This window comes from Mytilus trossulus, chromosome 5, assembly GCF_036588685.1.
Source record: "Mytilus trossulus isolate FHL-02 chromosome 5, PNRI_Mtr1.1.1.hap1, whole genome shotgun sequence".
Taxonomy (NCBI): domain Eukaryota; kingdom Metazoa; phylum Mollusca; class Bivalvia; order Mytilida; family Mytilidae; genus Mytilus; species Mytilus trossulus.
Genome location: NC_086377.1, coordinates 42,798,265 through 42,812,127, shown reverse-complemented (window position 1 = coordinate 42,812,127; position 13,863 = coordinate 42,798,265). Strand labels below are relative to the sequence as shown.

The window sequence follows — 13,863 nt, the reverse complement described above, 5'->3', positions numbered from 1 at the left end:
AAACAACAAAAAGACACTAAGAACAGATCTGAGATTACTCGTAATTACTGACAGCTAGTTCAAAGTCACTAATAATTTATAAAAAATATTGCAACTTAGAACAAATATTCAACAAGTACACATCCAACATCCAATGGATTTAGTATAAAGACGCCATAAACAGAAAAAAAAACATGACCTTGTGCTATGCCAAGATACCGGTATCGACAGAGTGTAAATCCAAGAACGTGTTGAACAATAATATTTAGGATATTTCTAATTTACTGATATCAAAACCATTATTAATACCAATAAAAACAATATTCAGTGATATAATTCCAGTGTCAATTTGGTAGACTTTTAGGATAAGTTTATTCAAAGGATCGATAAGTGAGACAATGAGACAACTATCCACAGAAGACCAAAATGACACAGACATTAACAACTATAGGTCACCGTACGACCTTCAACAATGAGCAAAGTCCATACCGTAACTAGTTAAGTGAAAATTGACAAAAATTTGAAATTTTGTTTTTAATAAAATAGCAACCTCGGTCAACGATAACTTAAGCAAACACTTAAAACATACTAAAATTATATTAAATTTCATACTATCTAAAAACAAAAATTGGACTGGTATTATGAGGAATATACCAATAACGTTCAGTAAAAAAAATATTCAATTATGCTGGAAAACAAAAAGCACCTGTCTGCACGGTTATATACTGAATAAGTATGATGACTTTAAGTAAAATGGAGGAATTGAGGATGACAGATAAGTTTAAGATGAAACTGCACAAAAGAACACAATATATTTAAAATCCAATTTGGAAGAAACATTGCTGGCATGTAAAGAGTGTATATGCGCGTTTTATATTTTCCCAAATGTATGCTACTGTGGTAAACCGAGGTTCACATCTCATAAAAGTCTAGAAAAAAAAAGATAACACACTTATACTCAAAGAACCACAAGATTGATACAACCGAGTGTAACTACAGAGTAAACGTGTCTTGTGTCATGTCTCGTACATCTTGTTTCATTACAAAATATATATAAAAAAAAAGGTAACAAAACAATTGCTTTAACCAAGTTTTCTAATTCAAAGTTTTCTTATAAAAAGTTTAAAATGGAAAAAAAGCAACATGGCTTCACACATGAGTGTTTTAAATTTTACATCTCCAGTTTGATACATTCATAAAGACACCGATGTGAACCGATGTTCGAAAAAAAAAATTAAGGAAAACAAAACACGGAGACAAGTAAAATCTTATGAGGTGAAATCAACCCAAAATATAAGAAGCACAACCTTTTGAGTCGATAGGATTGACGTCTACTGCAATGCACGCGTTACACTCATACAAATGACATAATTGAAAAGAGGAAATAATTGTTTTCACATTACTCAGCTATCGATGCAACACTTAATTGATGTATGAGGTTATTGCTTTAATGGGTTCCAGACTCATTACTTTCATCTGAAATATGTGTAAACTCGATCTTGCATTTAGTACGACAAATATTGCTCGCCAATGCATGGTTAACAATAGAGAGTGGTTTTTTTTCTTATATGTGAGCTGGTACATTTCATGAAAATTAAAAGCCAAAAGAGATATTCAATATTTTGGGGGGGGGGGTTATTTTATATATTTTATAATGTATAGATTGTTTTGTTTCTAAATAAGAAAAGGCTGTATACAGTCAGGAATCTCACAGTTGTTATCAATTCGTTTGATGTGTTGAACATTTGATTTGATTACGGACTTTCCTTTCCGTTTTGAATTTTTCTAGAAGTCTGATATTTTCGTAGTTTCACCTTGTTTGATTGAAAGAATAATTGCACTGTCTCATAAAATATGACACAAACATTTTAAAGATATACCTTAATGAAATTGATAAAAACTAGAATTTAAAATTGATTCTTTAATGTCAGAAGAGCATTCGTTTATATAAGGAACAACGCCAAAATGTTTGAAAACTTATATTAAGAAACTAAGGTTTCAACTCCCTCGGGCAAAGTTGAATTTAGACGAATTTGGCTATTTGTTTTAGGTATCTTTGGTCATATAGCTCTTCAACGGGTTCGGCACTTATACATCTTTGGATTTCAAATATTTGGCTTTGGGCGTTCCTGATTAAGGTAAATCCAGAAAAGGGGACGCATGAAAATATTAAACGTGTTGTTTTCCATTATTAATAGGTATTATTTTGGTTTCAAATCGATAAAAAAAAAAAATTAGAGTCTGCTTAAATTCTGGTAAAAGACATGTTATGAGCTTTAGAAGTCTTATACGAAACGACAAATATGGTGTTATGAGCCTAACATCTAACCTTTGCTAGTCTATTTAGCACATGCATTACTACATGACACCATACAACAGTTAGGGCTTCCGATCAAAAGATTCGAGTTAGGTACTGGACCATCACCTGACACCACTGTCTATGTACGGGGATTGCACTTGCGTTATGACGAATTGGGTGGTTGTAAAACACTCTACAGACTGCGACCGAACGAGAGCAAACCGACTGATCAATTCGCCTGTAATGCATCAAGGGTAATATTATTTGGTGTACGCTGCGACGCCATCTTGTTTATAAGGATGCCGTAACGTTGGCAGTAACTGGTTCATAAAACGTCAATAACAATTGGTTGGACATGTGCCGTGTGCACAAATACATCTAGAAAATGTGTTTGTTATTTATTGACTCTTATGGTAATAGCAATAACTGCACCTACGTTAACATGGAGACACATGAAATGTGCAGTGTAATATTTGTGTCCATTACAAGTTTAATTTATTTCAATTTCGTCGTTCAGAGAGTTCCTGGTACAGCTTAACGAAGTGAATGCTTAACATAAAGACAATGCAATATTGTAACATCGACTTACCAATTATTAAGATATTTATTATTTTCAAATAGCAGTAGAGTAAGACTGTGCAGAGTTTTTGAAGGTATTTGTTGTGTGCTTTGTCGCGGGGAAGGCTGCTTACATGTTAAAATGCAGTTGCATGAATTTTTGCAGTTACAGTTTTCTGTTGGTGCCACTTTTTTGTGGGGGAGGGGATCCATAGCTAGTCTTAGTTAAATCGCCCTAATATTCAGGTATTTTTTTGTGACGTCAGATAGTAAGCATACCATTAAGAGCGGCTAAGTTTTTCTCCCATTGAAAATCAAATTTGTGTATGATATTGTATATAAGTATAGACATAAGTAATATCTGCAGTTGTCACGCGATTTTGAAATTATTGGAAAAATAATTATTGGTACGAGGTAAAACGCCATCCCCGTATAAAAGTAAAAGCAAAACAACGAAGAAAGAAAGTCGAGTTGAAATGGCATTCATTGTTGTTTTCTTGTTTGTATCTGCTCTGGCAACATTTAGTGTTCAGGGTTCCTGTAAGTTCAACAAATTTTGTTACGTAAAATTGATATAACAATGTAAAAAGAAAAAAAATCTTATTATTTCTATATTTACAGGGAATGACGTCTTTGAAGACTTAATGAAAGTGATGTTAAAAGTAAAGTGTCAGAAATCAGGTTAGTTTTACCTTCTTTTATTCCTTTATGCTGATCATAATAATAATAATATAAGGTGCAATCAAAATCAGCACATAGACAAATCCTGTCGAAATCATTGTAATAGTACGTTTTTCTATCGAGTAACAAACGCTTTGTCCTATATTATAAAATAAAATAAGCTATGTTCTTATAGAAATGGGTCATCAATGATAATAAAAATAATCACAAATATGTGACGTGATACGAAAGATATGTAAAAACGTTTATTAAAAAGTTTGATTCTCAATTGAGTGACCAGGAATACTGATCTGCGTCTCTCAACAGACGATAAAAATAAATTGTAGAATATATAATATATATTCGCCTTTATACATATTGTAACGAAAACCGAGCGGTCAGGCTTTGGTGTTAACTATAAATATGTTACCCTTAGTGTGTTGCTATAAGAATGTGTTGTATAACAATGTATAAGTATATATGAACTAAAGTTATCACTGGCGACTTCTTTGGTAGCTTGGTACTCTGGTATCGTGGTACTTTGTTGTATTCCGGTAGATCTACAGTTGGTTCAGTATAGGTTTTGTGGTACGTTGTAGTATTCTGATGGATCTTAGTTTGGTTCCGTTTAGGTTTTTGTAAGAATAACAGACTCGTTAAATAAAAATCAACTTTACTTTAGGATGTATCAAATATCAACAATGCGTACACATATTAAATAGCTTAACAGTATTCTAGTCTAACAAATAAATACCTTACTTTATTAGAATATCGTGAATATAAGAAAATGGATAGCGGAAATATTATACCCCGCAAGTTTACAAACTATAGTTTGGTAATCGGCAAATGGTACCGGAAATTCAATGTCAAAAGATAACGTACGTTTCTCTCGAGAAGTTATTCTCTAAATACAACTTGTTATGGAACTAACAAGCCAACATAACACGGATATAGTCTGGTTATTTAATCGCTTGTGTGTCACTTGCCCAGGGTAAAGTAGTACTGAAGCATATCCTTCCTCACCACCGTATTTATACTTTGGTAATCCATTTACCATTTCGGCTTACCATTTTTACCATTTACCTAAATTACCAAACCCAGAGCCGACGTCATAACAAAAATAGTTATGACGTCATTGGTGTACTTAATTTGAAATAAAAAATTCACAGGGGTTCCGATAGTAAAAACATGGACAAGAATAATAAAGAGTTAACAAACATAGTTATGCAAGAAATATATAATAAAACAGTCAATTAACGGCAAGGTTTTAACAACATCATCACACAATTTTAAGGAAATCAAGTTCCATTTCAAGGGACCCCCACTTCGTTTCAATATAATATTCTGTGATACTTAATCATGCCTACTCTTTTTACAGTCAGTAAACCGAGTTTACAACCAGCTTTCTTTGCAACTCTGACTAAAACCCTTTCCCTTGGTACGAATGCTGTAATCAAATTTGATCGTGTAGTGACAAATGTTGGGAAAGGATACGATCCAAAATCTGGAATCTTTACAGTTGGTAAATCAGGACTGTATGAATTTGCTGCTAATTTCGTCTCGAATGGTGACAATTGGCTTGAGTTGAATCTAATGAAAAATAATGCGTTCATAGTAAGAGCGCATTCAGCAAAGGATCAAGGTACTGCAGGTTCACTTCAGGTCATAATGGAAGTAATGAAGGGAGACAGAATCTATCTCCGCAATCCCAGGAGCTATAGTGGAATATATGGAGACAGCTATACTATGTTTTCGGGTCATTTTATGCAGTAAAAAATATAATAAAACATTACTTCATGTTTATTTTATTTAAATATAGTTTGCCATTCCATTGACTGTTTGTACTCTTAGTTCCAATCAATTCAACTTTCTGATCTTAAAGAAATTTTGCAGCTGTCTGGTTTGTTGTATATGTTTGAGTAACTGAAATAGCGGCTCCTATTATTCCCGTAAGTTAACAATTTAAGAGAGTATCTTTAGAAAATTTTAAATTAAAGATTACCAGCATTTATCCGGTAAAATCAATCTTTTATTTTGTTTGATTTTGTCTTTCTTTTACCTACAGTAACTTACGTATGCATGTGTAAATCTGCATATATGATTAAGGTCTTTCTCCAACGTTGTGATGGCCTCCCGTATTTGTACATATACAGGAATAGATAGCAATATTAATTACCATAAACAATTACTTGGTTATCAACCACTATAAAATCATTTCTCCTTGAAATATTATGCACGATTTTTCTTTTTATCTTCCGAGAATCAGAAGTTGCAGAGAAATGATAGGACCTTTACCAAAAATCTTTAGTTCATATGACATTTCATTTGCACACAAGGTCATAGGTCAAAGGGAACATAGAGATTTTTTAAGACTCATCTCCTAGTTTGAATTTAAGAAAACGGACGATTAAAGAGATATTTGCATACACACAGCGTATAAAAAGGTCCGCTTGAAGAGCTCAACATTTTGTGCATTAGACCCAACGCTGTCCGACAATCTTTTCAAAAGGTACGAAAAGATCATTCTTCAAAGTATACTTAAGTGTGTAGATCTTTGAAACGGCAGTATATATATATCAATCTACTATATAACTCAAACATTGATCAATACCTTAAGATGTCAATGGCATAGGAAAAAATACTTTTTGACCTCCAAAGGATAGTGTACTATAACCTTGACCTTATGAGTTTTTGAAAGTCCAAACGGTCCTGGGTTGAATGGAAGTAGTGTTTCTTCCACTTCCGGTTCTGTAGTTCATAATTGCATCATATATTTAATTAATCATTTTGACGTTTTTGAAGACTTAATAAATGTAATTGTAAAAGTCAATTGTCAGCAATCAGTAGGGCTATAGAGTAATCAGGTTAGTTTTAATCTAGCTTTCGAATAAAATCAGACAGTTAATTCAACAAGTCATTGTAATACTTTTGATCATCAATTGCGAGATGTTTTTTCTTTGTCGCAGTGTAGCTGAATTTGAAGCTGTTAGACAACAGTGAACGCAGCTCAGTACTACTCATGCATGAACATTGAGAGATCTGTATGATGCTTATTTTCTTTCCATTTTATTGTCAACTTTTTTTTTCCATAGTAAATGTTTGTTGATTGATTGATTGGTTGATTTATCAATTCTCCGTTTCAGAATCTAATGCATCATGGGTAATATTCTTTGGTGTACGCTGCGATGCCATCTTGTTTCTAAGGACGTCGTAACGTTTACCGTAGCTGGTCTAAAAAAAACGTCAATAATAATGGGTTGGAGATGTGCCGTGTGCACAAATACATCTACATAACGCCACGAAGGTTTAAAATTGATCTCGTTAAGTTATAATCATTATGGATGATAATGAGTTAGTAGGAGATGTTGAGCAAGAACTAAAGATTGATGCGCCAAACCCGGTACAAGATAACCCAGATAATTTCCCGTGGATGCTCACGGAAGATGATATACCGGGGGCATCACTGCACGGAATGCTTCATTTGTTGAAGGTTCCCGAGTTGCAGTTTTGGCTACGATGTCGTGGTATTTCAGTTGCAGGATTAAATAAATCACAATTGGTTTCAACAGTGCAAAATATGCTGCCAGTCCAAACGAAGTCAATCCCCTTGTATGACATAGACTTCCCATACTATACTGACAAAAAAAATCAGCAGTAAACGACACCTAAACTAACCGACGAAATAATAGAGAAATTCCCTACTTTAAAACCTCCTGTCTTTCCTGTTAACGACTGGAAACAATTAGAAAATGTAGCGGACGAAATAAATGTATTAATTAGTCTTTTTACATCCTCTGAACTGTACAAATATTTTGAAATAATGGCGAAAAATAGAGGAACAAACCTGAGTTTCAGAACTTTGGGTCGTGGTGCAAAAATATTTCATGAAGGCTTTGTAAAAGACATTGTCATTTCTCTTTTAATGTTACACCTACAACAAGCTTAGTCAGTCATGGACTTTATATTAAAGATTTTGAATATGCCTACATGAGAAGAAAAGAAACACATGAGGTCCGCATTCAAATAAAGACATATGACCCGCAAAATCAAAACAAAGTCAAGATTACATTTGCTGTTTGCTTGTTCAAAGCCGGGTAAGTATAATACTAAATATAAAAATCATAGATTTGACAAATAAATTTTGTGGATATATTTATTCTACCTTGATATGCATACTTCCTTTTCTTCTTCATCCTAGATTCACACATGTATTGTCATAACAAAAAAATCCTATTTTGTCCCGTGTCACTTATTTAACTCAGGCTTTTATGTCGCTCATCTGTGTTAATTTTTGCAAAGTCAATGCGTATATGAAACACTTTGTTATGGTTGCATTTTAGGCACTATTTGTCTCATTAAATTTGAAAGAAAACACAAGAATGTAACAAAACAACACATTCTACTGTCACATGTGTACTGCATTTTATGTACACATAGTCATAGAATACACAAATACATTTAGAATTTACCGTCCAATCAAGTTCCACAAAAGTGGGTAAGCCAATCAGAAGCTCTTTGGACGAGTCTACATATTAGAAGGTTTTAATTAACGTCTACAAAATTATGAAAAGCAGAAATGCAGGTCGAATAAATTGATATACCAACATAAACATCGTGAAAAAATTACAACGAATTTATGATTATGAAGTAACACTACTTGAAAACTCACAAAGTGGCAAACGTATATGAATTAATGTTTTTGCTTTTTTTCACTCGTCAAGAAAATTTTATGAGGATAATTGCTATCAAACTTTTCTTACTCGAGTTTAAAAAACTGTACCTAGACAGCACGTTTCAACGCATATAGGACCAACTTCATGTTTAAGGTAGGGTACAAACTATTGACGTTTCCTAGTTTGGGGTCCTCTTTTTCAATAGACTGGATCCGCATCTGTTTCTTCATGTCCGATATATAACCCGTCTGATAGCAGGGACACATCCCGTTGACGTTTATTTGTTTCTTTCTAGAAATGCACAAAACTACTTATTTATCAGAAATATAGACACATTCTATGAATCAGATATATAGGGGAATATGGTTGTATTACCCCTTCTGCTGACTTTTACAAACAAAATTTAACATAGCACCAATGATTTTGAAAAATGGGGGGGTGGGGGGCTTTAGAAAGCCGACTTTTGGAGTTAAACTTGAAAAATGTCAATGCATTAACCGACTTAGTGAAATTCGCCTAATGTTCAAAAAGATTTGCTCAGAGTCCCTGAAGATGTTTTTGGTTTGCTTTTAGATTGTCTGGTCAATGCACATGTATCGTTTCGCTCTAGTGTGGTATGGCAGTTATATCATCCCAGTGGTGTTAGATACAAAATTGTATAGCGGTGATTATTAATCAACGGTATCACCCCCAATGATGATATATAAATGGCATCACGTCAGTATATAAATCAATGCATTGGTATTGGTCATGTGGCAGTACACCAGTATTATCGCCAAGTGGATATTTCATATTCAACCTAAATAAATATACGTCTGTTTCGATTGACCTGTACTATTCCTTTGAGTATGCGGTAGCGTAGCAGCAATTATTAATCCCATGCAAAACTCGGATAAAATAAAAGTTACGAAAAGTATCTGTTTGGCACTTATTAGTATTTATGTAAGTTGTATTATACACCTGCAGTGCAAGCTGTGCGAGCATATCAATAGTTTCACCCGAAGTATTTCAAAGTCACAGATACTCAAATTGTTAGAGCAAATTTGTTAAAACGCGTTAAACTTGTCATTCAAATTTAAAATCGATTCACAGATCAGAACGTAAATTGTGAATAAAAGTAGGCGAAAATATTTTTTATAAGTCGTAAATTTATTACATGTTCTTAAGTTTATTTATGAACAAAAGGAAATGTGGGGTATCTTTGAATTTGTTCGCAGCTGAACGATGTAATTAACAAAACGACATACAGTCTTAGCAAAAGACGGGTTATGAAATGAAGATATGTTTTTACATTTAAATGTGAATTGATCTTGAGTTGTAGAAATGTTCAAATGGTCAACACAATAAACATAGGGCTTATGTCACTATTCTTGACACACAAGGTTAAATGGTACATATATATCGTGTTGTTTAACATGTATCTGTATTAATAATCCTTTTTCCTTTCCTGATCTATAAATATCTCTTCCGATTCATTTTTTAAGAGGCGAAAATTATTTACGTATTTAATAAAAAAAAAAATTATCTATAAATAAGTAAACATGTATCAGGCATATCATTACAAATAATGTAAAGTTTGTGAATAAAGTGATTTTACAAAAGAACAAAAATTAATCAAGATGGATGTTGAGGCTTGGAACTCCGATCTGATGGAGGATATGCTACCGAAAACAATATTTCTGATATGCTGCATGGTGATTGGATTATTTGGAAATGGTTTTACCCTTCTTATCTATTGCGTGAAAATGAAAATGTCTGACGAAAGATATTTTATACCAGTATTAGCAACAGTAGATCTTTTTGCAGCAACAATATGTCCTATTTTAGGAGTTATGGAAAGTAGAATGATCGTGACCTTTTATAATGCATCTGTCTGTAAAATATTTTGGGCAGCTGCATCATTTTTGACGATGATGTCCGTCTTTGTTTTCGCTGTTATAGCAATTCAACGGTATTTAAAAGTGTGCGGTTCCTTCGGTTCTACTATGAATATATTATGGAGAAGAATATCACTTATGATCTGTATAGTATTATCTGCAACTTTTGCAGCGCCAATGATAATATTCCATAGCTCAGTGGAAATCAAAAATGTTGATAAGAATTTAACAGGGTTCCAGTGCGCAAGGACGAACGAAGAAGACGAAACTGTAGTAATTATCTATGGAGTAATATTAGTATTGACTATACTAGTTATTATGACACTTCTTGTAGTCATATACACGAAAATTGGGTTGAAATTATACCACCATTATAAAAGTTTTGAAAAACATGGAAATTCAATGTGGATAAGGCACAGCGATGACCATGAAATGCATACTAGCGATACCTTAGTGACAGGATCTAGCAATGAACACGGTTCTTCCAAAGACCATGGTTTTCAAGACCAGGAATGTAAACCGGAAAAAATTTCAAAACCTAAACTTGAAAAATTGAACAAAAAGATAAATATAACACACAAATTGACGACAATATTTATGGTTATAACTATATTTTTTATTTTGTGTTATGTGCCAAAAGTTATATTGCTTGTTATGGAAGGTCTTGATGATGGATTCTGGGAAAATATGTCGAACAACCTTCGACATGTTTTGACTTTGGTGAATGAAATTTACATAATCAACAATATGATTAATCCTTTTATCTATGCTTTTATGGATAGTCGTTTTCAGAATGAGAGTAAGAACTTGTTTCATTGCATAAAATTATGAAATATAAAAAATGTAAAACATAGCTTTGATAAATTATATTGACTGTTTTATGATAATTAAAGGCAGCAGTAGTATACCGCTGTTCAAAACTCATAAATCCATGGACAAAAAACAAAATCGGGGTAACAAACTAAAACCGAGGGAAAGGCATTGAATATAAGAGGAGAACAACGACATAACACTAAAATGTAACACATATAGACAAAATCCCACGAGAATAACAAATATAATATATATATAACATAAAAACTAAATACATGAATTTGGGATAGACAAGTACTGTGACACATCTTATATCCAATAGCATTGTAAAAATGTACAAAATGTAATTCAGATATGAACGGTTCTGTTATGAGTAATTTACTAGGTTTATCTAATTTGATTTTAAATAACAGTCGCTCTGGAGGAAGAGGGTTTCAATTCTGTATACTTTATTTTTTGGGTTTTTTCTCGAGTTCTTCTCATTTATTCTACTTTCTTTTTTAAGGCACCAAAATATACACTATTTTTATTCGATTATTTTTCGTTTTTATTTTATGGGAGTCGAATTGCGTACATTTATATGGAACAAAGTTCGGGTCCACGTGAAAACTGCGACTCATCTGAGATTTCGAGTCAACCGAGTTCGAGACAACGAGATTTATAAAACCAAGTTTAATCCATCAATTTTCATACAATGAAATCACTGCACCTAGTCAGGAATAAGTTTTCCACTCGTTTGAAATGAGCGAGCTTTGACTTTGCCATTTAACAAAAAACTTCCAGATCTTGCAGCTCGGTATTTTTGTAATACGGGTATTACTTTATTGATATATTTCTGGCTTTTGAATGTTTTGCTTTGATCATTCCAAATGAAAGAACAATCAAATCAAGAGGAAAAAATCTTCGAAAGCATAAAATTTATACAGCAGGTTTTTACATTTCTTATTTTTGTAGCCCAATGTTAATTTTCTGTGGGATTCAAAACATATTGTGACACTGGGCCATTGTATGAAAGTAATAAGTTTAAGAAAAATAGTTAGAGATGTGTCGTCAGCACCCAATCACAATTAAAAGAAAAATGAAAAACATTAAAAAGTAAAAAAGCAAAAATTACGAATTTCAAGAAAATTCGCAACGGAACGTCCCTTATCAAATGGTATATTTAAAGCCAAAACACATTAAACAAGTGGAAAATAAATGACATATTCCTGACTTAGTGCATGCATTTCCTTTATTTAAAATGGTGGTGAACTTAATCCGTGTCCTTGACTGATGTGTTTTCGACTGAACTAAATAACAAATTATTTAAACAAGTACAAAACTATTTCTTACGAGGTTCCTGAATAAAAGCACGTACAAACATATGTGGTTTAAACTATTGTCTTTATATCTGAACTCGACCTTTCCTTTTAAATAAGTACATAAACAATGCATACTTCAAAGAACGTTCCACAAAAACCAGTACAATAAAAGAAAACATTAAAATAATGGTACGTTTTTTTGTATAATAGATTTGAATAGTACAACATAAATATTATTTAATAGCGTTTACAAAAACGCTTCAGCTTTTTGCCAGATATGTTTTTTGAAGTATGCAAACAAATTTATACACAAGTAATCAATTACAAAATTGTCTTATACATTTCGATGCAGTCGTGGCATAAGTACTGTTTAAACGTTATATACTATTAAAAAGAGGGGGGAATATACCAACACATCAAATCAGGACAGACTGACAGCGTCATGGCAAATATTGAAAAACTATAAAAAGACAAACAATAGTCTGAAAATTACATCATAAAGACTAGGCAGCATGAACCCAAAACGATTACGATAAGTAAGTCACAGAAAGTTAACATAACAATGTTATTGATTTCTGATGTTTGACCTCGCTAAGGTATTTGTTAATCTATCTAACTGATTATTTGTTTAGTGTCTATCCATCTTTGATATTTTCAAGATAAAACAGTACAAATTGGTAAAAATCACCCTTAAAAGGTAACAAGTCTTAAAAGAAGATGTTGACTCTCTGTAGAGGTTTTCTGAAAAATAAGACAAAACTTACATATTACAACTCACGTTTTACTTTTAACCTGGTCGGTCATCTTGATTAGCAGGCGGGTCATCGGACATTTTTTTGTAAACTAGATAGTCAAATGATGAGTATGGTCTAATAAAGTTAAATTTTGCTTGGTTTCAGAGATTTTTTTGTAAACGTTAACAAACGACGATGATCACATCCAATGTACGACGACGTATAAGTAATGACAAAAGATTATTTGGTGCTGTTGACCAGGTGAGCGAAATAAATTGTTTACTTGAATGTGCGTTAGGAAATGATTATTCGTATTTTATCCAAATTTCATTTTGTCTTCAACAGGATATCTTACACAGGGGGACGTAGGAACACATTATATTTTGTATTTCGTATCTAAACTTGATAATTAAAAATTATGTTTTCAAATTTACAGGGTATTTTTAGTTTTCTAATACTAATAGGTTCGGGTAAACCAGCATTTGAAGACCATTGCGTCATTTCAAAAACATAAGTGTTTAATGGGGAACATTTAAAAGATTGAGATGGTGTTCTTTGCGTAAAGCTCAAGGGCAAATATTTCATATCCATTCAGAACGACATACAATACGAACATATAGATCTAAGAAGATGTGGTTTCAGTGCCAATGAAACAACTCTCCATTCAAGTCACAAATTTTAAAAGTAAACTATTGTATCTAAAACTTTTTATACGAGAAACAAACAGTTTATAATCTATATAAAAAGCGAGAGACGAGAAAACGTATTAACCACATAAACAAACGACAACCAATGGTCATCAGGTTCCTAACTTACATGAAGGACAGGTGCAACCAAATGCAGCAGGTTCGAAATGCTAAATCACTTGACTAGCAAATAAACCAACAAAGAGACAATGAAAACTTAGTAAAGAGTTAACATTATAAAAATTGGCGAAAAAAACAGTTTGAATTTAATCGAATTTGAATT

General features: G+C 32.7%; 2 protein-coding genes across 2 annotated transcripts; both read left to right on the top strand.

The window, feature by feature from the left end:
- Positions 1-3,312: 3,312 nt before the first annotated feature.
- On the top strand, positions 3,313-5,269 carry LOC134719656 (collagen alpha-1(VIII) chain-like). The gene is made up of 3 exons (XM_063582631.1): positions 3,313-3,389; positions 3,456-3,517; positions 4,875-5,269. The coding sequence occupies exons 1-3, from the start codon at positions 3,313-3,315 to the stop codon at positions 5,267-5,269; spliced, it is 534 nt and encodes a 177-aa protein (XP_063438701.1).
- A 4,519-nt stretch (positions 5,270-9,788) lies between these two features.
- Positions 9,789-11,930, top strand: LOC134717964 (taste receptor type 2 member 109-like). Its single transcript, XM_063580465.1, has 3 exons — positions 9,789-10,319; positions 10,611-10,766; positions 11,814-11,930. Exons 1-3 carry the CDS (start codon positions 9,789-9,791, stop codon positions 11,928-11,930), a joined length of 804 nt encoding a protein of 267 aa, XP_063436535.1.
- The last annotated feature ends 1,933 nt before the right edge of the window (positions 11,931-13,863 follow it).